The following is a 27212-nucleotide window of genomic DNA, read 5'->3' on the forward strand; positions in this document are numbered from 1 at the left end:
CATGTCTCCGCCCATCATCGGGAATACTCTGGCTTAGCGGAGAAATTACTCGTCAATGACGTGGCCCCGTTGTTTGTGACTGCTAGGGGCAGGGCCGGCCTCAGTTAGAAACTCGTCACAGTAGACTATATTAGAAATCATCTGAACGTAAATAGAGTTTTTGATGTCAAAGTACTATAATTCTACAGGGTGTGAAAGTTGCAACGAAATTAATAAAAACACGTAATTATCTTTTAAACTACCCTGTATAATATAAAACCTCATATATTAAGAAAGGAGACATCGAGGAAAATTCAAAAGTGTAAAAATATATAGGGTGTCCCATTAAAAAAAACGAAGTTATAAGCAACTTCCGGTATAACCGGAAGTAGGAAATAGATGAAAATATTTTCATTAAATATCACTCTTCAAAACCCCTTCATTCCAATTTTCATGATTCTGTTGCCTTTAGTTCTCGAGATATTTCTAATAGGCCCTTTATCTGCCTCACCCTATATATTCAGTAGGTCTTAGGATAGGTCGTAATCTATTTTTCATATCCCTGAGTAAGAAGAAGGGTTCCCCCTAACATTTTGTAATGTTAGGTGGGGAAATGTGTACATAATGTACTCTACAAGAGGATGATCAAAATCCATCAACAAACTCCGGAGATATTAATTGCAGCATTTGTTTGAAGAATCAATTTAATTTTTTTTGTGCACGGATTTTAATATAATTAATCCGCTCCACCGACCACGAATCGATTTCGTTAAGACGTAATTTTTAAAGCTTTATTAACCACTTTATTGAAGTTCAAAGTTTAGTCAAACTTTATACATAAACTATATACCTTGAACTTCAAAATGGCGCTAGTTAGGTTGCTTAATTGTTATAAACAAAGTAGCTATGAATTAAATATAAAAAGTGGCTAACTTTGACCCTGATTAACCTAGGCGAAAAAGTTTTTTTTTGAAAATTCGTGTAAAAATACCAGCTTTTCAAATCCCAAAGTAGTTTTAGCCTAGAATCGATATTAACAAAGCTATTCAAATTGTTTATAAGCCAAAAATGACCCTACTATAGAAAAATCATTTCGGAATGATAAAAATGACTTTATGCGTTAAAAATATAACTATTCTTCTTTCACGTCGTTTCCACAGAATTGCTATATCATTATTATTTTCTGAACAATAACATTGCAAAAAAAAGCTCCTTGGGATAAACAAACTACAAAAGTAAACTACAAAACTAGATAAACTACAAAAGAATAGTAAGTGAAACTATTGGTGCAATACCAACAATAAATACAAAAGAAGAACTAGAGGAATGCGTCAAACATCTATAAAAAACGATACAAAACGCTATCGAGGCCAGCACCACAGAAGAAAAAACTCCAACAACAAAAGGAAGATTCAGGGAAATCAGCAATGAGCTGAAAGAACTGATAAACGAGAAAAACAGGAAAAGAAGAAGAGCCAACAGAACAAGAAACCCAGAGGACAAAAGAATTGCTAATGAACTGAATAGGGAAGTCAAAAAACAATTAGACGATCATCGAAATGAAAACTGGGACAACTATATCCAGCAACTAAACCCAAATAAATCCGCGTTCTGGAAGCTATCTAAAATACTAAGAAAAGATAAAAAACCAATCCCTCCTTTACACGGTGAAAATGGAATTGTGTACACAGAAGAAGACAAAGCGGAAGTAATGAAAAACACGCTAGAAAGAGAATGTAGGGAAAACTATCATCCCGATGAAGATCTAGACTTCACAGAAGAAGTCGAACGAAGATGTAGAATTCTAAAAAGAAGAAAGGGCATTATAGGTATTACACACACCTCCCCTGAAGAGGTCAGACAGCTGATCAAGCGTACTAATGCTAAAAAAGCTCCAGGACCGGACAAGATTACAAACAGAGCTCTGAAAAATCTGCCAGGAAAAGCAATAGTGTACATAACAAATTTAATAAACAACATCTTAAGACTAAGACATTTTCCTGACAGATGGAAAGAGGCTCACGTAATCATGATTGAAAAACCAGGAAAAAATGGTACATTTCCACAGAATTATCGGCCGATAAGCTTATTATCAGCATTAAGCAAAATCGCAGAGCGGGTCATATTAGTTAGGCTAAAAGAAGAATCTGAAGCAATCGGAACAATACCTGAAGCACAGTTCGGATTCAGATCCGAGCACTCGTGTGAACTTCAAGTGCTGAGGTTAACAGAATATATCACGAAAGGGTTCAACGAAAAGAAATATACAGCGGCCGCCTTTCTAGACGTCAGTAAAGCATTTGACAGGGTATGGCACGACGGCCTGCTGTATAAAATGAACCAATATGGTTATAGTGAGGCGATGACGTGTCTTCTCTCGTCATACCTAGCCAACAGGAGGTTCAGAGTTCGGATAGGGCCAACCCTGTCCGAAGTTGGGACCATGGAGGCTGGTGTGCCACAGGGGGCAGTGTTGTCGCCATATCTATATACCATATATACGGCAGACACCCCAACTGAACCCAGATCGTTGCTAAGTCTATACGCAGATGATACAGCGATAGCTTTTAGCAGTACCCACCCAGATTTTGCAACAAGACATCTACAAAGAGCTCTTGACGAACTACAAGAATGGTGTGTGCAGTGGAAAATAGCTGTAAATCCTGACAAAACACAGGCCGTTATGTACCAAAAAAGAAGAGGCAGACCAAATGAGGTACTATCCCTATTTGATACCCAAATTGAATGGTCAAATCAAGCCAAATACCTAGGCGTAATGTTGGACAAAAGGCTGACCTTTACAGAACACGTAAAACAAACGGTCAACAAAGCTAAAGCCCTTAGGAGTCAACTGTCATCGCTAATAGGTCGAAAGAGTAAACTGAGATTTAAGACAAAGATTAGGATGGCAAATTGTATAATTTTGCCAACTCTAACATACGCCTCAGCCGCATGGGGGCACACGTGTAAAACCAATAAGAAAAAAATACAAACCATCCAAAACCACATGATCAGGGAAGCTCTGAATATACCTACATATGTCCCATTAAGATATGTATTTGGACATACGCAACAAAAGAAAGTCCTGAGAATGATAGACGAAAGAGCACATGAAATATTTAACAATATCAGACACCATCCTAGCAGATTATTAAGAGAATTGACTAACTACGACGAAAACCAAAGAACGGTACATAGACGGCCTAGACAGCAGTTAGCTGGATATAGAGGAAACCCTTAAGAATGAAAAATTGAGATAACCACAGAATATCGAAACACAAATGTCGCCCTTCAGGCACTAAGTACCCTTCAGGTAGGTCAAATGGACCATAGCCGCGGAATGTGAGCATCAAGGTCACGTACCGACAGACGTGGGCTTGATGGCCACACCTTTCGGGCGCTCAGCCGTCGAGGAGAACAAAATTTATTTTGCCAATTCGCCGGCTGAGTGACCGAGCACACACGGTCTGGACAGCAAGACACCGATTTAGATTGGTGCCTTGATGTCCGGAACACATTTTTTTAGGACTCAAGTCCAAAGTAAAGTAAAAAATTAACTTAGTCATTAATAGGGAGAAAAGCTCTTCTAGCTACCCCTAAAACCAGGTGGCTTAACCACATGAAGTAATACAAAGGGTGTCCCATTACCCAGGGCATCCAAAGTAACATTAAGATCAACGCCTCCCCATTCGGTATGTCCTTCGATGGGGAGGGGTGGAGGTATAGCTTGGGGGTCAGATAGGTACCACTCCATTACGGGGTGTGACCGGTTTGATCTTCGGACATGTGGGTTCCACTTTTCCATTGGAACACACATGTTCCCCGGGGCTGGGGTTGATACGAGCATGTGTGTGTGTGTGTGGGATAAACAAATTGAATAATATTTAAACTAATTGATGAATCATCTTCAAAATTTTTGTGCATTATAATATGGACTGTTTGACTCAACTTTTCATGCAATATAAAAGTCTTGGTCATTTTCTCAAAAGTTGTAGCAATTTTTTTATTTTCGAAATTTTAATTTTATTTTGAAATTTCCGAAGCAACAAAGGATCGGATTAAAATTCAAAAACTGCCATTTTAAACCTTTGCTCATCTACTAAAAGAAGGATACTATAAATAAGATATTTAGTTACTCTATTTTTACCTGTGGCGATTTTCGACAAACATTAGAGTATGTTATTGATTTTCTAAATTTTTCACTCTATCATCTGTTAATTATTATAATTATATGTTAATGTATCTAATATAAACACTTTGTTTGCAGGAATTGGTAACAGAACAAGCTGTAAGACACCTCAAGTACTACACTAATCTCTTTGGCGCATTCACGGAATCAGCTCGTTCAGAAATCAATCTGTTGTTGAAAGTCCAAGACTACTGTTATTCAAACATGACCTTTATGAAGGCATTTCAGAAAATCATAATGTTGTTTTACAAGACCGACGTGATCTCAGAACAGACCATTCTGAAATGGTATAAACAAGATTACAATGTAAAGGGTAAAATGATGTTTGTCGAACAAATGAAAGAATTCATCAATTGGTTACAGAATGCCGAGGAAGAGAGTGATTCTGAAGGTGACAGTGAATAGGTGAGTACAAGTTTTGATAATATTCAAATTTGGATAGTTTAATTTTTTTAGTTCTAAAGAATTTTCTAATTTCTATTATAAAATTCGTTGGTAAAATTTTATGTGCTGTTAGTCAGCAGTTTTTTTTTTCGTATTTTATTTAGGTATATTGCCTAGTAGTCGTAGAGATAGAAGCGGATTTTGCTCGTGATCGGTAATATGCACTTACGTGCATAAAAATCGGCCCACTTAAAAATTTGGTCATTTTTGATGTCTCATATTTCCTAAACCTGTTGGCCGATTTAAGTGATTTTTTGAACATGCTGTAGCCTGATTCTTTAGCAATACCACTGTAAGAGTATTGTTGCTAAACAGGTAGATTTTCATTGTATACCGGGTGTACCAATCAAACTGTATTTTTTTCTCTCAAAGTTCGCATCACCCTGTGGAATATTCTAGCATTTATAAAATACTGAAATTAAAACCCAACTATAGCCACAAGTTTTCTTAACATTTTATTTTTTGATTCATTCGTTTATGGTGGATAATAAAAAAGTTAGGTACTTTAACAACTAGACATGTTCTTCATCAATACACGGTGTTTCTAAATAAATAAGTGCGACAAACTTTAAGGGGTAATTCTGCATGAAAAAATAATGACAGTTGGCTTTATAAACGTATGTCCGCAAATGTTTCGTTTCCGAGATACGGGATGTTTAATTTTTTCTTACAAACTGACGATTTATTTTTTTGCTTTAAAACCGGTTGAGATGTGCCAATGAAATTTGGTGAGTTTTAAGACGGAGTTATTGCACATTTTTTGATATACAACTAAGAATTTAATATTCACCATTAGCGCGCATACGTGTAATATGACCGATCATTTTGCCCGTATGCACGCTAATGGTGAATATAAAATTCTTAATTTTATGTCAAAAAATCCGCAATAACTATTTCCTTAAAACATACCAAATTTCATTTGCATATCTCAACTGGTTTTAAAGCTATAAATAAATCGTCAGTTTGTAAGAAAAAATTCAACATCCCGTATCTCGGAAACAAAACATTTGCGGACATACGTTTATAAAGCCAACTGTCAATATTTTTCATACAGAATTACCCCTTAAAGTTTGTTGCACTTATTTAAAAACGCCGTGTATTGATGAAGAACATGTCTAGATTTTAAAGTACCTAACTTTTTTATTATCCAACATGAATCAAAAAACAGAATGTTAAGAAAACCTGAGGCTATAGTTGGGTTTTAATTACAGTATGTTATAAATGCTAGAATATTCCACAGGGTCATGCGAACTTTTGAGAAAAAAACACAGTTTGATTGGTACACCCGGTATACAATGAAAATTTACTTGTTTAGCAACAATATTACTATAGAGGTATTGCAAACGAATCAGGCTAGAACATGTTTAAAAATTCACTTAAATCGACCAACAGGTTTAGGAAATATGAGACATCAAAAATGACCTAATTTTTAAGTGGGCCGATTTCTATACACGTAAGTTTATACGGGGATATGTTGGATTAGTCGTATATGCTTTTTCTCATGAAGATCTTTCAGTGCGTCACAGTTTTTCGATTTCTTACTAACGCATTAAATTGTATGTGACAGAAAAAAACGCACGTCGGTGATTACATTTCGTCGGTGACATTTATAATATTTATTCTAGTTATCAATAGATGGCGCCATAATCGAAAATAAAATAATTTGCGAATTATATAATATTCTACAAATATAATCTGAACAATTTAAAAGACTATACAAATCAAAGAAAATATGATTTTATAAATGCAATAAAGACAATTGATTTGTTTTTATGCCAAATTGCAAATAAAATTTGACAACTGTCAGATTTAACTAAAATGTCATGTCACTAAAATGACGGACTTATCTTTTTTTTCTATCATTTTTCACGCACTGAAAAATGCTCATGAAAAGAAGCATACATTACTTTCCCACATGGGTGAACAGCTGAGCGGGGGACGAGGGTAGTTATAAGAAGTAAAATTCGCGGTATATTGTTTTTTTTAAACTCGTGATCGAGATAGTGCACCAAAATTTGGGAATAAATAGGTCATGGCGTAACTAAGCAAAATCTCCAGGAGCTGACAGCTCCGTGGGGATAAAGGGTTGGCCAGGGTCAGAGATGAATATGCACCATATTTTGACTAATATGGGACAAGAAATTGTACATTTCCTGCAATGAATTTAGAATGACATGAATGTGACGTGAATGCAGAATGACATGTTCTAATGTTGGTATACTTATCTGTTGCTTAGAAAATTCTAAAATAAGTTAGAATTCTTAATTTTCATTAAATTTTAATGACTATTTGTAACCTACAAATTTGCTATTGCTTGAAAAGTTTGGGCATGTCGTAGTAAAAGTGTAGTCAAATTTTCAGATCGATGTATCAAATTCAGTGTCTTCCAATAGGGACTTTCGAATTTTGAACAATGGGTAGCGGCCATATTTTTAAAGCTACGTCTGTCCAATTGGCTCATTTATTCAGTCTGTTTGTTAAAGCACCATGGACAGATGTAACTTAGTCAACAAATGAAAAAAAATGATTTTGGCAAAATAGGTGTTACATTGGAAGCCAATTTTCTGAACAGTATTTCAAAAAAGATAATTGTCGAACTCTTGATCCAAGAATGTTCAGTGCATCCTGAAAAAGACATCGGACTAGGGGATTCACCTGTCCATATTTCTTTTATGATAGAGATGCATTGAATGATTACATGCATTTAATATTGTTGTAAAGCTATATTCTTGGGACAATTAAATATTATTTCTGTCACCAAGTGTTGTATTTTCGTATACAATTTCTTGCAATATTATCAAAAATTCTATTAAGTTATCACTTAACCTGTTTTATGTAATTTTTTTAGTCTCTGCTTGTTTATACTGTAAAGCTGTTTATTCCAGTAGAATTTGAGATAAACGAATTAATATTTATTTCTACAAAATACTGGAATATATAAAAACAACAATACTGGCATCACATAATTTACGTTTGTTTGATGTTATCTAATGTTGTTACATTTTTTTGACAACAATATAAAATTGACAGTAGCATACTAACGGATCAATAAAAAAATTGCGTATTTTCTGATTAGGAAAGAATAGAAGAATACTATGTTCACATGTGTTTTCGGTGCTGCTGTATGGGTTGAAGACCTTAAAGAAATAAGTGATCGACTTGAAGCATTCGAGATGTGGGCCTACCAAAGAATATTAAAAATAAATTGGATAGACCAAATAACAAATGTTGAGGTCCTCAGAAAGATGGAAAAGGAAATCATGAATATGATTAAGATAAGAAAGTTACAATATCTCGGCCACGTTATGAGAGAGGATAAATATGTGTTGCATCAAACCTTAATGCAGAGAAAACGAAGTATTGGAAGAAGGCGCATCTACTGGCTCAACAATCTGAGAAAGTGGTATAATTGCAGTTCCGTAGACTTGTTCACAGCTGCAATCTCAAAAGTGAAAATAGTTGTGATAATTACTAACCTCCTTAGAGGAGACTGTACCTAAAGAAGAAGAACATGTCAGCTGTCATTCACCCAATCACCTACACAAGTTCGGCACGTCCTTTCCAAGAAATATCACTTCATAGCACTATGCCGCCACCACCAAAATTTACTCTCTATATGAGGGTACAACTGTTCACCATATAAAAGCATGATTGACAAAATTCGTCTACAGAAGAGTTGGCGAACGGTATGCCAGTTGTAACACCATACAGAGCGTTAATTTTGGTAGTGGGGTCATAGTGCTATGGAATGGTATTTCTTGGAAATGACATACTGAACTTGTGGAGGAGATTGGGTGAATGACAGCTACCATATACATTAACAACATTTTAGAAGATAATGTTTTGCCATTTAATCTCGCTTAATCTTTCATTTTCTGATATGGATTTAGAATCTTGCGCTGGTTCCAACAGATGAGTTATAGAAAGACTCTTATTTTTCCTTATTTATGATCTTTTAGGAATTTTTTATTATGAGCTATTATACATTAACTTCCCTGCTCTATCTATAGTCAGTCTATTTCTTCTTTTATTATGTAAAGAGTATGTGCTATAACTACGCTCTGTTTCAGCGTAGGAAGCTGGTAACCCCAGTATTGTTATTGCCAAATCTTTTAAAGGAGTTTTGGTGCACATTACTTGTCAGCAGCTTATACAATCTACTGATCGTGCTGAAAGCCAAATAAAAACCATTGACCGAAGGTCTGCTTTTGCACAGAACCTTGTTAGTTATGTAAAAATGTTTTCTTTTTTGTCAATAAACATGGGATGATATCTTCTCTATACACTGCATAGCTAATATATGCTTTTCACCAGTGAGGCTTTGTCCTGTTAAAGAAGAATCATTTTGTTCTTTTTTCTAATTTAGATAAGCATTCATTTTCCTCAGACTTACTGATTGGAAGTAATGGAATATTCTCGGTAAAAACATATTCTGTATCCTTACATGTAGTCCTGTCGCCAGGGGGGGTACAACGGCCTCGTTAATTCAGATGGACTTACTCAAGTTTTTTTTATGTATTTTGACCCGTAGAACACGAATTTTTTGGGTAACAGTTGATCCGGATCTCGATAAGATTGTTATAGACCAAGAACTTGAGGAATCAAATAACAGCGATTTTTGGCAAAACAAAACACTATTTTGTATTTTTTGGGCCATTTTAAGTAAAAAATATTTCTACAAGTTTTTTCGTAGGATGCACAGTTTTCGAGATAAACGCGGTTGAACTTTAAAAAAATCGAAAAATTGCAATTTTTGAACCCGAATAACTTTTGATTAAAAAATAAAATAGCAAGTCTGCTTACCGCATTTAAAAGTTTAAGTCAAATTATATCGGTTTTGATTATTTCCATTGGTAAAAATTTATTTTTTTATTGTTTAACAAAGCTATAAACACGTAGGGTTTCCCGTGCTTTTACATGTGTTTTAACGCATGTAACGTAGAAATAGTCTTGATTGCACTAGTACCTATTCTACCTACTCGTTCGATTTTAAATGAGAAATCATAGAAACATCACTCACGCACTAGTTGTTTGTAGCTTTGTTTAACAATAACACAATAAATTTTTAGCAATGCAAATAATCAAAACCGACATAATTTGACTTGAACTTTCAAAGGCGCTAAGCAGAATTGCTATTTTATTTTTTAATCAAAAGTTATTCGGGTTTAAAAATTGCAGTTTTTCGATTTTTTGAAAGTTCAACCGCGTTTATCTCGAAAACTGTGCATCCTACTAAAAAACTTGTAGAAATATTTTTTGCTTAAAATGACCCAAAAAATACAAAATATTGTTTTGTTTTGCCAAAAATCGCTGTTATTTGATTCCTCAAGTTCTTGGTCTATAACAATCTTATCGACATCCGGATCAACTGTTACCCAAAAAATTCGTGTTCTACGGGTCAAAATACATAAAAAAAACTTGGGTAAGTCCATCTGAATTAACGAGGCCGTTGTACCCCCCCTGGCGACAGGACTAATGCCTCCACAACCTAGGATATTTTAAACATATTGCCTTCCAATAAAGTACCTAATCCATTTCACAATTGGTGTTAGCACAACTGCTACTTTTTGCAACTTTATCCAAAATATTTCATCATCCAGACAGTTACGTTTAAAATTCCATGAACATTTTAAATTTTCTCCCTCTATGATCACAAGCATCGGTAAAGCACTTTTAGACGCAATAATGTTATTTATGCAATTAAGGATTTAACCCCATCTAGTTTTTACAGTAAGTTTTAATGATAAGTATAACTTTATTGTAGTTTTGAATTTTTTCTCTTTTGCAATATTCTCATGCATTATACCTATTCGCGGTGTGCAAGTACTTGGAAGGGATACGCGAAACGATCGTGCGCGAATAGTGGAGAAATATTGCAACTTTCTTAAATAATTCATATTGTCAATTGAAATTGTCAAATTGACGTACATTTCATACTTATTGTCATTTAAGAAGAAAAATTATATATTGCTCCACAGTATTGATATGATATGCAATTATTATATAAAGGTAAATTTAATTAATTGTATTTTGCTTGCAGTACTGCATTTTAATAACTGATTTTATTTACTACATACAATTGTTTACGTTTAAATAACATAACCTAAATCTTATTTTTTCTTCTTATTATTTTTTTTTGCACTATGGCCTTGACAATTATCTAGTAACCAGGACCATATTTATGATTGGCCAATATAATCAAAAGTGCGAATAAAAGTGCAGAGCGTAGAAATAGGTGTCGCTTTTCCGAACTTGCACGGTCCCAATACTACAATCACAATAAAGATGCATTAGAAATAAACAAAGACACATTGAATGTTCGAGGAGGTCTCCCAAATCATGATTTACAATGAATATACATTGTAAATCCCAAATCATGATTTGCAAAGTTTATACATTGTAAATTATGATTCGAGAGTACTCCTCGTATCATTCAACGTGTTTGCTTTAGCAATTTTTAGTACAAAAATAATGAAGGTAATATTCAAAACAATGTTCCTTTTGTACTTGGCAGTGGTATAGGTTCGCCGGCCGTGTGAATTAAATAGCGCTACTTCCATGTAAATTCAAATTACGTCACTGACTCATGTCCAAAAGGCTCTTGGAAATATTTTCAAAAGTTCTCGGAAATGTTATGGAAAGTTCTCGGAAACATTCTTGAAAGTTCTCGGAAATATTTTCGAGAATTTTCCATTGAAAGTTTCCGGGAGTATTCGCGGTCAGGAGAATATTTCCATTTTTTATAGGCGAATATTCTCGGAAACTTTCCAATGTTCGCGAATATTCGCTTGGAAATATTCTCGGCTCACATCACTAGGTATGACAGATTCGTGCTCATTAACGCACGTCTTCATGTCACTAAAATAGTGAATACTTACCTTGATGAGATTCAATTTAAAATTTATATTGCCCACCATAATAGCCTATATCGGAGTTAAATCGAGCATTTACATGACACTTGAACACTAACATCGCTTTCGGAAAATTAATCCTAAACCTGTGACACGGGGAGGGCTAAGGATTGCAGCATAAAAAATTTCACTTCACATGATAATTTCAAAATGTTCTTCTTCCTTATGGTAGGGGAGCCCAAGCGGGGATTTTTGCAGTAACTCGAGCGCGTCAGAATATCATATGGGGAGAAACCTGGTACCCTGTAGATGTACCTCTACCTATATTGGCTCTAAACACGGGGAGTTCGTTAAGGGGAGCCGAAAAAGAAAATGTATCCTTAGAAAAACTCGAAATCGTCAGATTAAGATAAGGTAAGTTAAGTACATGCAAAACAGTGTACATTTCAAAAATCTGACGATTTGGGCGGGGCATAAGGAAATGGATGAGTCACAAAATTTCACAAGAAAAAAGCGAATATTTCGCGAAATTAACGATAGATCTAAAAGCTAAAAAATATGTGCTCAATATTTGTCAAAAATCTATCGAATGATACCAAACACGACTCTCCACGGAGAGGGGTGGGGGGTAGATTTTAAATTTTAGATACGAATCCTGCGATATTCCGCGAAATGAACATCAGATCGAAAAACTGGAAAATACACTTATTCAGTATGTTTGAAAAATCTATCGAATGGCACCAAACACGACCCCCCACGGAGGTGGGGTGGGGGGTTACTTTAAAATTTTAAATAGTAGCCCCCATTTCTTATTTCAGATTCGGATTCCTTACGTAAAAATAAGTCACTTTTATTTGAAAAAATTTTTGAATTACAGTGGAACCTCGATAAGTCGTTTTTTTTACCTTTTTTTTTTTTTTTTTTTTTTTTTCGTCTTTAAAGAGGGGGGGTCTGGAATCTTCAAAAGACACCTCAGTCCAGAACGCCGCCTGACTGACCTTAGTGCAGGATTCATTCTTCGTAGTACCAGCGATAGTTCCCGAGGTGCTTTAAAACGCTCTCTCGTCGCCGAGGCTACGCCGAATGCCTACCTGCTAAACCAGACCCTCCTCTGTCATCCAGCGCTCCGAAAACGGAATGGCCGCTGCAAGGTCGACATCGCTTCCGAAGCACTTTACCTTCATTTATCCACAGACTGTAAGCAAGGAGGCCCTTCATTTTCCCCGTTCCCCCTTTTTTTGGTCCCAAGATTGGGTTTTTTTTTTTTTTGAGCTTCTTTCCCACAGTCTGTCTCATACAATATATCTCACTTATTCGCCTCTCGTCAAAACTTATTCCCTCTGCCTTCTACTCGCCATATATTTCACCCCTATCGTTGGTACAGCTGTTTTTCCTCCTCTTCTTTCTTCTTGATCACTACACGGATATAGTTGTGTATGCTAGTCCAACCAGTTTTATTTTCAATCATTCTCTCAATCATTTCTCGCACTGTCAAAAAATTCACACCTGTCTCTCTTTCCATTCTATTTCTTTCTACTATCCATCTGTTGCACTCTAGCATGGTATGTGTAACAGTGTCCGGGTGTCTGCAGTATAGACATTCGTCAGTGTCAGCCTTTCCAAACCTAGAGAGGTAGGCTCTAAAACACCCGTGTCCTGTGAGCACCTGCGTCAGGAAATAGTCCAGTCGCCTGTGACCACAGTCCATCCAATCCTTTAAGTTAGGAAGCAGCATCTTTGTCCACTGTGCCACATGCTCCATGTTGTTCCATTCTTGCTGCCATCTTTCAATTGACCTTTCTCTTTCCTGTCTTCTCTCGGCCATAGTAAGCTCAAGGTCTCTTCTCTCATACAGTTCTTTTCTTTCTACTACCAACACATGCAGCGGAACACATCCAGTGATGGCCCACAAGGCTGCGGCAGACACAGTCCTGTAGGCGCATGCCACTCGCAGCAGACTTGTTCTGTCCACTCGTGTAATGAGCCCCCTGTAGGCCCGTATCCCTACCGCCTCACTCCAGACTGGGGCTGCATAGAGGACGATCGACTGAACAACACCGTGCAAGGCCCTCCTCCTTTCGGATTTGGGTCCTCCAATGTTGGGCATCACCCTCCCCAACGCAGCCGCACTGTTTGCAGCCTTCCGGGTCACCACCTGCACGTGCTCCCCCCATTTTCCATTCTGGTGCATCGTCACTCCTAGGTACTTTACGTGTTTCTTGGGTGTTAGACACGCTCCTGCACATTGTAGCTCCACACTTTGCCTGTTCCTTTTCCCCTTCAGAATGATGGCCTCGGTCTTCTCTGCCGCGAGTTTCAGTCCATGCTGTGTCATCCATTTCTTCACGACGCCGCCTGCTTTCCGTACCCGGTATTTAAGATCTGGCTCGTCCCGCGCCACTACCAGCACAGCGAGATCGTCTGCAAATGCGAAGGGAGACGTACCCTCTCCATATTCACAGTTCAGAATCCCGTCATATGCTAGATTCCATAGCGTCGGGCCCAAGACAGATCCCTGGGGAACACCTGCCGTCACATCCACGATCGTGCCTTTCTCCACCATAATTCTTCTCTCAGACAGATATTCCGCTACCACGTTCATCAGGTATCCAGGACACTCTCTCTTCTCCATTGCCTTCATTACCTCGTTCCACTGCAGCGTATTGAATGCATTCCTAACATCGAACAACAACAGGGCCGCCCAACGGTGTTCATCCCCTCTATTGCGCAATGCGTCGAATACACTCACGATTGCATCAATCGTGCTTCTCCCTTTACAGAAACCAAACTGCCTCGGGGACAAGCCTCCCGATCTCTCAATCATGCCATCGATACGTCCCCGCAGCATTCTTTCATACAGCTTACCGACGCACGGAAGAAGGCAGATGGGTCGATACTTTTCCCCAGCTTTGGGAAGCAGTACCAACTTCGATGTCTTCCAAGGCTCAGGAAAGGTCTGTGCTTCCAGCAGTGCATTCATGTGCTCCAGAAGCCACGCGGGCTCCGCCCGTCCTAGACACCTCACCGCCTCAGGTGATATCTGATCCAAACCGGGGGACCTGCGCGTCTTAAGTGCGCCCAATGCCTCGACAAGTTCATCCATGGTAAAGGGTACAGCCCGCTCAGCTTCCTCGTCTCTCCGTACACCATGCCACCTGCCCGCGGGAAAGAGCTCTCGTGTTACCTCGAGCTTCTTATCCATAGGCATTTCATACGAGGGGTACGCATGGAACTTTTTCATGGCGATCCTGTATCCTTGACCCCAGACGTCCTCATCCAGTTTTTCACACAGTTCTCTCCAGTGCCTTCTCTTTTCTGCACGAATTTCCCTGTAGAGTTCCCTCTTCCGTAGGCGGTACTCCTCCTCGATCTCCTCGATGACATCAGGATCGACTCCTGCTCTGCCCCTTGCTCTCGTTAGCCTTCTTCTCATGACTATACATTCATTTCTTTGTGTCTCGATGTCCGCGTTCAACCAGTAGGGCATCTTGTTTATATCTCGGCGACCCCTCCTGCTTCCCTCCATCGCTTCTTTAATTACCCTCTCCAGGTTTTCGACTGTCGGTAATTGACCCTGCATCATGCTAACTCTCCATTTGATCAGCTCCTCGTATACTTTCCAGTTATTTCCATCGCCGCATCCGCCTCCCGACGTACCAGACGCGCGGACTGCGTTAGTAGTTCCCGTCCCGACTATCGAGAATCCGATGTACTGATGCTCCGTTCCGGTGTAGTCTGGTAAAACCTTCCAGCCTCTTGCTTTCGCCGCTATTCCTTGTGTCGCCATAGTCACGTCGATGTACGTACCTGTACCTCTCCTAACAAACGTAGGCGCCAGACCTGTGTTCAGTACTACTAGATCCAGAGTACCCACCCAGTCGGTCAGTATCCTGCCGCGAGTGTCGGTGATAGGAGATCCCCACTCCGCTGCTTTTGCATTAAAGTCTCCCAGCACTACGCATTCTCCTCCTGTGTTCCCCACTTCCTGCATGATCTCGTCCATCTTCCTCTCATACTCACCCACTGTTATGTTCGGAGAAACATAACAGCAGACCAGCTGCATCTTCTCCATCCGGACGATCACGTATCCTTCCTTCGGTTTAATTTCATACACTCGCAGCTTTCTGTTGTAGATTCGTACAGCGGCCCTTCCAGTCGTATCCACAAACCATCCTCTTTTCTTAGCCGCTGTTGGGTTTGGCTCCGCCGTCACCAGCACGTCGATATTCTTTTCTACGGCGGCAGCCTCGGCGAGATCATGTGCTAATCTCGCCGTTCCCACGTTCGTTTGTAGTACTCTCAGCTCTCGGATCTTATTTCCTGTGTTCGCCATTTCTTAGACTCGGACTTCTTTCACGCTCTCTTTCATACTGTTTCCACTCGCGCGCTCTTCCTGGGACTAGTCCTTAGTGGTCCCTACTTTCAACCAGTCGGTTGAACTTTGGACATCTTCTTGAATTCGCCACATGCCCGGTCACATCGCAGTTGAGACATCTGATTGTTTCTGTCTTGCATTCCGACGCTATGTGACCCTCTTTGCCGCATCGGAAGCAACATCCTCTTCTGTTCTGCCCTTTACAGTTCCATTGCTTGTGTCCAAAGGCTAGGCATCTCAAGCATCTTGGTATTTCTGTCCTTGCTTCTATGACCCGACAGGAGGTATACTCTACCCTAATTCTTCTCATTCTTAGGATCTTTTCGGCCGCGTCTTCGTCGACATCCATCACTGCACTCATCATCCCTCTTTCTCCACCCCGTGTCTCGGTCCAGGTTTTTACTATGTCACATGCCCGCTCTTTACCTGCTGCTTCCTCTGTGGCCTTTTGGATCACATCCTCCGTTGTGTTGGGTGGGATTTCTTGCATCAAGATTCTTCTCTTTACGACGCCCCCTTTTGCCACTGCTCTCGACACACATGTGCTACCAGAGAGGAGTTTCTTCACTTCCTCCGCCATTTCCCTTCCTCCTCCCAGTTCCAGTGATATTCCTTGATTTCTGGTCTGTCTGATCCTTTTTATGTCGATGGATTTTCTTCCTGTGAGGTTACTTTTCACTTCTGTCATAAGGTCCGCAAATGATTTTTCCTTGTTTTTGCTGATAAGTACTACTCCACATTGTTCTCTGGGCTTGGTGTTAATGTTTGCCCACCCTCTTCTGGATTTTTTGCCTAGGAGCGTGATCGTCACACCCCTTCCTCTTGCTGCCCACTCCAGGATTCTCCTCGATGTCTCGACTCCTAGTGATGTTGGCGTGTGGATTCCTACTCTTTCTCTTCCTAGCTCCTCCATCTTCTGTACCAGTTTCCTGCATGTCTTGAGGAACTTCACCGACTCGAGTTCTTCCTTCTTGTTTGGGAGAAGTTTGAATCCATATTTCTCCTTGTCAATCCACGTTCCATCTACATGAGCAGACATCGTGACTCTCACAGTTCCCAGGCCTCCATCCTCATCTACCTCCGCTGGAACACCTGGTAGGTCAGGAAACATACCTTTCACCGTTTCCATGGCTTTTTTGTCCTCGTCGTTGTTGGTAACAAATACTGCCACGTCAGCTGCTATATCAGAGATGTCCCCCTCTTTCACTTCAGTTCTTTGGAAGACTTCCTCCGGCCAGTCCTCATTTAAGAACTCTGTTATTTCCTCGTACTCGCATATTGCCATTTTTTCCGTGATGGCGTCCACCCTCCTTTTAATGGCTTCTGGGTTCTCTAGGTCCACTTGAACACCCATTGTTGCCATTTTCTTGACTTTCAAGGGCTCCATGTTCGTCTGCACACCTCTGGATGTCGTGCAAACAGACTTCCTTGGAACCTCTTCTTTCTTCTTGCTTTCCTCTAGTTCCTCGGTATAATCGAACAACCGGTTTCTCAGGATGTCGACCTCCTGCTTTATGGCAACCCTTGTATTTGGCACCTCAACCATGAGTTTTTCAAGGGCCGCTACACTATCCTGGAGGCGTTCCAACTTTGTTCTTGCATTACAGTTGGGTGTTTGCTCCTCTTCCTCCGATTCATCATCGGAACTGCTGTCAGAGCTGCTCGATTCCCCTTCTTCCCTTGCGTTTTCTTTCCTTTGACTCTTCGCTTTATTTTTTTCGTCCTTCTGTCTGTTCTCTTCTCCCTCTTTTTCTCTTCCTATTCTCTTTAATTCTTCTTCTCTCTTGGTTTGCAGTTCCTCTCTTACTTCCCTTGTTTCCCTCTTACCTTCTCTTTCTTTTCCCTTGCTTCTGTTTGCGCTGGTTCTAGATCCGGGGTCTTCCTTTTCTTCCACTTCTCTTCTCCATCTTTTCTCCCCTTGATTCTCGTCCCTTTCTTTTTCCCCGCCTCTTCTGTTTTCTTTTTCGCCCCCGCTGCTCTCTCTTCCGCCTTTTTTGTTTTTCTTTTTTTGTCCCATCTTCCTTCCCACGAGTTGGGTCGTGTTGATCTGTCCAGTGGGGCAGTGCGCCCTTGCCCCACCAAGGCTGTTTTCCCCTCGGGTTCGCCATCTCCCTTAGGCATCGCTTGTAGCCCACTACGTTACCCCTGGGCCATGCACCCCTTCGGCACGATGGTGTTACACCTTGAGGTTGGGGTGGCGGTATACTAGGATGGTGCATAGCCGCAATCCCTATGCATATCCGTTTGTTTTCAGTGGTTTCCTCCACTGGTTTTTAAATTCGTGGAGGTTTTCTCCTCGGGTATAGGTTTGGGTATCAGGACGTGTTTGATGGTAGGGGTGGGTGTCATATGATAGTTAAGGGGTAATAACTACCACACAGGGACAGGTTAGGAGCTGGGTTGAAGGACAGCGGTCAGCTGCTACAATTTGTCGCCTTTTACGATGAGCAGGAGAAGCTGTGGAGGTATTCTACTTGAGAGGCCCGCCTCCACACGGGGACGTTTTTTTTACCTAGAAATGAACAATACTCTATACTGTCTATACTCTATAACTCTATACTATACATACTCTATACAACTACATATATGTACAGTTTGTACAGTCAGAAAAATGAAAGAATACCCATGAACGAACATATAAAACACGCTGTATTTTCCTGTCATCGTGTCACAAGGAAAATTGTCCAGTGCAAGTACATGTAACAATAATTATTACATGTACTTGCGCTGACCAATTTTTTGTGTGACACGGTGACAGGAAAATACAGCATGTTTTATATGTTCGTTCATGGGTATTCTTTCATTTTTCCTACTGTAGGTAAGTTAGATGTGTGCTGTGCATATATATTTCATGTTATTTTAATTATAACGGACTTTATCTATAAGTATACCGTATTTTATTAATTTTTACCATGCTCTCCGCCTAACCCGGATTTTCGATAACCCGGATCGGCCGCGGTCCGATTAATCCGAGTTATCGAGGTTCCGCTGTATGCATAAATGGCGCTATAATCGGAAAAAACGATTGTTGGAAATGGAAAATTAAATTAAAAATGGAAAGTTCCCACTAAAATGGAAAACTTTTTTTGGTTTTAGAACCTACTCTTCACTACCCAATAGATCCCCAAAGCGCTCGAGTGACTGCACATTTAGCATACTTTCCTCCCCTACTATTAAGTGCCATCTCCGCAACTGAGGTCGGCAATCATCATACCTATTCTGATTTTAGAGACGGCTGCTCTGAAAAGTTCATTTGATGTACATCCGTACCATTCTTCTAGATTGCGCAGCCAGGATATTCTGCGTCTCCCTATGCTTCTTTTTCCCTGAATCTTTCCCTGTATAATCAATTGGAGCAAGTTGTATCTCTCTCCACGTGTAATATGTCCGAGATATTCCAATTTTCTTGTTTTGATGGTATTTAAGATTTCCATTTCTTTAGTCTATTCATCTTTCTCAGAACCTCTTTGTTTGTGATGTGTTCTGTCGACGATATTTTCAGAATTGGTCTGTACACCCACAGCTCGAATGATTCTAGTATAGTAAAACCTCGATACAACGGACTAATTGGGGGGACAAGGTGTCCGTTAAAGCAGAAAGTCCGTTATATAAAAATAGGTTTAAAATAAGTCAGATTATTTCGAAATGTGAAAAATTTTGCTATAATAAAAAGTTTATTGAAATTCTTTGTAAAATACAACGTTTGGGATCCACGGGTACCCCGTTGTTATGCAATGTATGTTAGTAAAGGCAGGGTTAAGTATGTATAATATTAACAGAACGTTTTTAATTTTTTTACATTTGACCTTATTTTTGGTCCGTTATATCCGAAGTCCGTTAAATAGAGGTCCGTTATATCGAGGTTTTACTGTATTTTCGTTGATGTAGCATTCAAGGTCCAAGCTGCCATTCCATAAAACAAAGTCAAGAAAACGTAGCACCTAGCCAACCTCTTAACTTCAACTTTAAATCTCCTGTGCAGAGCACTTTTCTCATTTTGTTAAAATTTGCTCTAGCCTTTTCTATTCTAATTTTGATTTCCTGTAAGTAATCTCATATGGAGTTGATCATTGTTCCAAGGTATGCATATTGGTTGATTCGTTCTATATTGGATCCGTTTATGAAGAGATTCTGGTCATATCTTTGAGTTTTCGATATTCACATAAGTATTATTGACCTTCATTGTTAGACCATATTCTTGTCCAAACTTCGCTATTCTGGTCACCAGCCCCTGGAAGATCCATAAAATTTTTAGCTAAGATGACAGTGTTATTTGCATAGTAATGTTAATGGGAACTCCATTTGCCTTTATTTCAGCTGTTTCACCCTCAAGAGCTTTTTCAAGATTTCTTCCGAGTAGGCATTAAAAATAATTGGCGACAACTCGCATCCCTGTATCACCCCACGTCTGATTTCAATGTCCTCTGACAGCGATCGTTAACACGTGCTAGTTGTATATAGTATTTTTACTACAAAAGCAAGATTACGTAGGTCAAAATTTTTTATGTATGAGCACTGTCAAAACATTAGAATGTGACTTTTCATCATGGCCACGTTTATGTCATTACTTGTCAGATATTTTTGTTTGTTTTTGTTGACTATAAAAATAATGTCTAGAATTATTTATTCTAATTAATGATGTCAGTTGGTTTTCATTACTTGCCGAAATATATTAATTAGCAACAATATTATCATAGTGTAGGTATAATCATTAAAATAGATTATTTCACAGCATAATTGACCGCAACCAGCAACACTGAACTGTCATTTGCGTTTGAATGTATGAGTAGTGTACGAATGTCTAAAATATTTAACTAAAATTATTATTTTTTGGAATATTGAACTTAAATAATTGTTTTAGAAAATGTATATTATCGATAATAATAAATGTTTTTGGTTATTTAATTAATATAATGTAATTCTAAAATTCTCAATGTAATCGCGATTACGTTTTTCTTATTAAAATACCATGTGGACGCTTATACAAGATCGGGCAGTTCCGTGTTGGTGTCGTATTTTAGCTATGCTACACAAATTTCAATTCTAGAGTTGATGTTATGGAATATCATTATTTTCGTTAACATTAACAAAGATTTTGGCATATGATTAATACATTTCGGCAGTTGATGAAATCCGATTGACATCATTAATTAGAATAAAGAATTATAGATATTATTTTTATAGTAAACAAAAACAAAGAAAAATATCTGACAAGTAATGACATTAACGTGGCCATGATGAAAAGTCACATTCTAATGTTTTGACAGTGCTTTTACGTCAGAAATTTTGACCTACGTAATCTTGCTTTTGTAGTAAAAATACTATAGTATAAATTCGATATAATCCTAAGGTCATTGTAGTCTATCTTTTTTGATTCCAGGACATGCATTAATTGTTCATGTCATACTTTGTCGAATGCTTTATTATAGTCAGTAAAACACGCATAGATATCTTGATTGACGTCCAGGCACCTTTGTATAAGTATGTTAAGTAAAAAAAGAGCTTCACGAGTTCCTAGGCCTTTACGAAACCCAAATTGCGTATCATTAATGTCCATGTCCAGTTTATGATATGTTCGGTTATGGATTACTTTCAGTAGCAACTTTAGCATATGGAACATCAAGCTAATGGTGCGGTAGTCGCCGCATTCTCTTGCGTTTTTCTTTTTAGGGAGGCAAATAAAGATCGACGTTAACCATTCTTTGGGTAATGTGCCCGAGCTATAAATTTTGTTCAAGAGTATCACTAAAACATCAATATGCTGCTCATCCGTAATTTTTAGAAGGTCGATAGCAAGCATGTCAGGTCCAGGGCTTTTTCCGTTCTTCATTGTTTTTTGCAATTTCAAAATATGCAATATTTTTGTCCGTGAGTGTATATTACACAATCAGACTGTATTTGTGTATTCAAATATCAATTAATTTTGCTATAATATAATAAATCTATGAATTTATTTTTTTGTACATAAATAAACTAATATATTTTCTTTTGTTTCAGGGAAATGGGTTTTGTTGGTCGTAAATAAATATCAGTGCCACCTATCATTGTAAAATATTAAAAAGTAGCATTTTTTCCAATGTATTCAAATTATATTGTATAAAAATTTTCAGGTGCCTTACTATGTTGGTGAGTGGCAGGCAATAGTTTTGACTGGGGACATGTAACATTGACCTCACTAAAATGTATTCAATAATTATATAAAAAAATATTAGTACAAGGGAAAAAATGATATTTGTCTAAAACGTCGCCAATAAAATCACAACTCAATGTTATATATTAATGATTTATGGTCAATTTTTTAATATACAAGAAATTTTAATAAAACGGGTTTTATTTTATTGAACACATGATGAACATGGTAAAGTTACATGATGAAAATGTTAAAGTAATATTTGAACTAGAGGACAAACTTCAAGAATGGGAAAATTACGTTACGGATTTGTTTGAAGACGATAGGGGTAGTTCACTTCTGGATATTACTAACTGCGACGGACCCCTAATAACACGCTCTGTGGCAATAAAAGCCATACAATCATCAAAAAATGGCAAAGCGACAGGTTCTGATGAAATTCCAAGTGAAATGTACAAGCTTATAAATAATAGCAATGCTTTAGACGCTATAACTTCGTTTTTCAATACCATTTATACCAGCGGACACACACCTAATAGTTGGTCCAATTCATTGCTCGTAGCTCTACCTAAGAAGACAACAGTAAAATTCAATGCTGATTATAGAAACATCAGTTTGTTAAACCATTTATTGAAATTTTTTTTTCTGAACGTAATACATACATGGCTTATCTACAATAAATGAGAGGAATACCTTACGCCTCTTTCATACTTTACGATTTTGGTCGTCACGACAAACGGTCGTACGACCGTTTGTCGTGCTCATTGCTCATCGGACTTTCACACTTTACGACAGTATTCATCTTATTGTCGTAGAGAGCACAAGGCGTAGAATGAATCGGGCAAAAATTTTGGCTTTATGGTTAATTTATCGCCGTAAAAAAAGACGGAGACGTAATCGCCAACATTGGGTGCATCCAATCAATGGAAGAAGAGAAGGAGTAGGTTTATATCATACACTTTTTGAAGATTTAACAAATTACCAAAATAAATTTTTTAATTATTTCCGCATGTCAGTGACAAAGAGTTTCCTCGCCCTTCTTATACAGGGTTTCCAGAAAATCTACCGACAAACGAAGACAGGAGATCCCTCATAATTTTAAGACAATTTAACCCAATTCACCTAGTCCGAAAATGCTTCCTAAGGGAGCTAGAGCTCTTTGAAGATGGCGTCATGTAATTAGCTTTTCTTAAATACCTCCAGAACGCTTCTATTTAGAAAAACAAAAATTGGTATGCATATTTACTTTCCAGAAACGTTAAAAAAAATTTCAAAAAAAAACGATGTATTTTACTAACTTAAAGCAAGAGTAACTTTTAGTACTTGAATACCTCATAATTTAATAATCTAGTGTCAAAAATATTTAAAAATTAAAGACAATAACGTTATGCTATAAAATAATTGTTCACCTACCCAAAACGGACGCCTATGACCGGTACTAGAAATTCGCCATTAATGAAATCGATTAATCTCTGGAATATAAATAAATGTACCAGTTTTCATCTTTCTAAATAGTTTTTTTTTAATCTTTCTTTTTGAAATCCAAAGAACGAAAAATTTTCAAATCGATTTTTCTAGAAAACGGTGTATCCTGTCGACTTAAAGTAAGAGTACCTTTTAGTACTAGAATACCTCACAATTTAATAATTCAGAGTCAAAAATGCTTAAAAATTAAAGACAAAAAAGTTATGCGGTAAAATAACCGTCACCCTACCCAAAACGGACGCCTATGATCGGTACTAAAATTTCGCAATGGATGGAATAGATTTATCTCTGGAAGATAAATACGCGTACTAATTTTTGTTTTTCTAAACAGAAGCGTTCTGGAGATATTTAAGAAAAACTTAAAACAAGACGCCATCTTCAAAGAGCTCTAGCTCCCTTGAATTGGGTTAAATTGTCTTAAAATTATCTGAAGAATCTTCTGTCTTCGTTTGTCGGTAGAGTTTCTGGACACCCTGTATATTGGTAGTATTAAATTGTTTTCCCAATCTTTTGGGATCCTTTTCTCCTTCCATGCATCTTTGCATATTGTCCACAGCCAGTATTTCCCTTTCTCTCTTAAGTATTTGATCATTTCTACCTACCTTTAATTTTCGTATCGCTTCTACCGGTTCGTCTCTTGAAATCTCTCTTAATTGTTACCCCATTTATTTCTCTCAGCCTTTCTTGCGGTGTACTCGTACTTCCAAATTTTTCTTTATATAAGTTACCAAAATACAAAACATTAAATTACATAAATTTTGTTTTTGTTCGCCCTGGCCATCTTTGGTAATCCCAGCTTATTAAATTAAATGCTTGCTTTAAGGATTGTTATCCCAGTTCAGTAGCAATATGTTGTATAAAAAAATATATACCTATTTTGTTAATAAAAATACAATTAAATTAGTGAACAATAATTATTGTTATAGGACTCAATTTTCATCTTTCAATATTTAAAAGATCCGTCTAAAAAACTGATGTTAGATTATTTAATATACCGATTATATTAATATCTATACATATTTAAATAATCATTAATAAAACACGAATATATATCTACGTTTATGTCACTGGACATTAAACTGTGCTATAAAAGAATCTTTAAAATATTAACAAGAAATTTTAGATATTCCCGATGGAACATTTATGATTTAATTTTTATAATAGGGTACATTGATAATAATGCATTTTATAATAGGGTCTATTCCTCGGCACTTTGAAAAAGTCATAAACATTGTTAAATCTGGAATTTTTGTCCTCACAATAAAATAATACCAACCAGATGCTTACCTATGTATTGTATCTATGTAGGTAAAAATTCCCCATCTACATATATTGTCTGCCATTATGTAGGTACGTGCCACTGGATTCACTGGTACTACACGACTAACTGTAGTTAAGGATTTATGCCGGTGGTTCACTGATAGCACGGCACGACCGTCGTCCATTGCTGGGACATTGGACGACAGCCGAAGAGCAACGGCACGACAGTTAGTCGTGGTCGTCCTGTGTGAATGGCTCGATACATTGCTGTATTGGACTAATGGAATGTACGACAAACCCTTGTTACGACCGAAGTCGTAAAGTATGAAATATGCCTTAGTGACACACAGTTTGGTTTCCGTAAGGGGTTTGGAACGAGAGAGGCATTGTTTGGGATGAATGTACTTGCTCAAAAATGTCGTAATATATCTGTAGACATATACTATTGTTTTATTGACTCCCAAAAGGCATTTGATAGTGTTAAGCACTCAATATTAATCGAAATTCTAAAACATTGGCTTGGACGGTAGAGACGTTCGCATAATTGCAAATTTTTGTATTGGAATCAAACAACTTCAATTTTAGTAGACGGTTCGGAATCACAGACTCTTAATATTACAAGAGGAGTACGGCAGGGATGCCTCTTATCGCCCCTGCTTTTCAATGTTTACTCCGAAAGAATTTTCAAAAATACACTTTCTGAAAAACAATCAGGAATAATCGTGAAAGGTGAATTCATCAATAATTTGCGATATGCGGACGACACAGTACTTCTAGCTTCTACTCAATGAGATCTTCAGATATTACTTGGTAGTGTCGTTGAGAGATGTAAGGAAGCAGGTCTGGAATCTAAACATACTTCTTCTTAACGTGCCCTATCAAGTCCCCTTGACGTTGGCGATTAACATGGCGAAACTGTCTCGAGCTATTCTAAATAGGTGTTCTGCTTTCTTTATTCCCGTCCACTCCCGGATATTCTTCAACCAAGAAACCTGCTTTCTACCAATTCCTCTGCGTTCTTCGATTTTACCCATCATAATAAGTTGAAGAATGTTATACCAGTCTCCCCTTACTACGTGTCCAAAATAAGCCATCTTTCTAGATGTGTGATGTTATCAAGCAGCTCGCGGGCAGCATTTGCTCTCTTAAGGACTGCCACATTTGCCAGCATAGCCGTCCATGGTATTTTCAGTATACGTCTGTGCAGCCACATTTCAAAGGCCTCCAAGCGGTTAATGGTGGATATTTTTAATGTCTATGCTTCGACACCGTTTAAGAGGACTGACCAAATGTAACATTTAATCATGCGCTTTCGAAGTTGAAGTTGCAAGTTATCATTACAGAAGAATGACCCCATTTTTAAAAATGTCGTGCGGGCTATCTCGATTCTACATTTTATCTCTTTATCTGGATCTACTTGTTCAGTAATATGACAACCAAGATATTTAAAACTGGGTACTCTTTGAATTATAAATATGACCATTAACATATAACCGTGAATCTTGATGGGCCAAACGGCTAAATACCACGTATTTTGTTTTTGAACAGTTTATGTTTAGGCCAAACTCTCTTCCCACTGTGTCAATGGCATTTAAAAGGTGTTATAATCCATTCATATCATCACTTAAAATAACTGTATCGTCTGCATATCTGATTGTATTTATCAAAATTCCATTAACTTTCACACCCCATTCCAAATTATGTAGCGCTTCCTTAAATATTCTATCTGAATATAAATTGAATAACAGTGGGCACAGTATACAACCCTGTCTGACACCTCTTTGTATTTTGCATATTTCTGTTGATTTTCCATTTATGCAAGCTGTCGCTGTTTGACGCCAGTATAATTTTTCTATGATTCATACATCTTGACTATCAACTCCTTTATCCTTTAATATTTTAATTAATTTGTGATGTTCTCGATCAAAGGCCTTCTCATAGTCAATAAATACAGCAAAAACGTATTTCCTTTGATCTCGGCATTTCTGTAACAATACATTTAGTGCAAAGAGTGCGTCCCGGGTCCCCAGTCCATTTCTGAAGCCGAATTGTGTTTCATCCTGGTCTTCTTCACATTTATCTCTGATTCTATTGTGGATGATACGTAGAAAGATTTTCAAAGTGTGGCTCACAAGGCTGATCATTCTATAATCGCTACAGTTTTTCGGACGTTGTTTTCTTGGTAGGGTTATGAATTCGGATTTTAACCAATCTTCAGGGATATCACCAGTCGAATAAACATCATTGAAAAGTTTGACTAGTATTCCAATGTTTTCTTCATTTATGAGCTTTAACATTTCTGTAGGTATGTTGTCAGAACAACGGCTTTCTTGTTTTTTTGCCATTTTATAGCATGTAGGATTTCTGATTTTAGTATTTCTGGTCCTTCCACTTCATCTAAAGTGTCCAGTTCTTCGGGTCTATCATCATTATACAGTTCATTTATATAATTATACCAGGTAGTTCGAATTTCGTGTTCGTCTATTATCATTTTTCCCG

The 27212-nt window shown here is 37.9% G+C and overlaps 2 protein-coding genes across 2 annotated transcripts in view; one reads left to right on the plus strand and one right to left on the minus strand.

The window, feature by feature from the left end:
• Positions 1 to 22162, plus strand: part of LOC126879776 (protein krasavietz) — a 139893-nt gene extending 117731 nt beyond the window's left edge. Inside the window, exons 7-8 of the mRNA XM_050643026.1 lie at positions 4247 to 4573; positions 21836 to 22162. Of these exons, the coding sequence (XP_050498983.1) occupies positions 4247 to 4573 (327 nt within the window). The 3' untranslated portion in view covers positions 21836 to 22162. The remainder of the gene's footprint in view (positions 1 to 4246; positions 4574 to 21835) is intronic.
• Positions 15870 to 17855, minus strand: LOC114327334 (uncharacterized). Its single transcript, XM_028275922.2, has one exon. The coding sequence runs from the start codon at positions 17853 to 17855 to the stop codon at positions 15870 to 15872; it is 1986 nt and encodes a 661-aa protein (XP_028131723.2).
• Positions 22163 to 27212: the final 5050 nt, after the last annotated feature.

This window comes from Diabrotica virgifera, chromosome 2, assembly GCF_917563875.1.
Source record: "Diabrotica virgifera virgifera chromosome 2, PGI_DIABVI_V3a".
NCBI classification, from domain to species: domain Eukaryota; kingdom Metazoa; phylum Arthropoda; class Insecta; order Coleoptera; family Chrysomelidae; genus Diabrotica; species Diabrotica virgifera.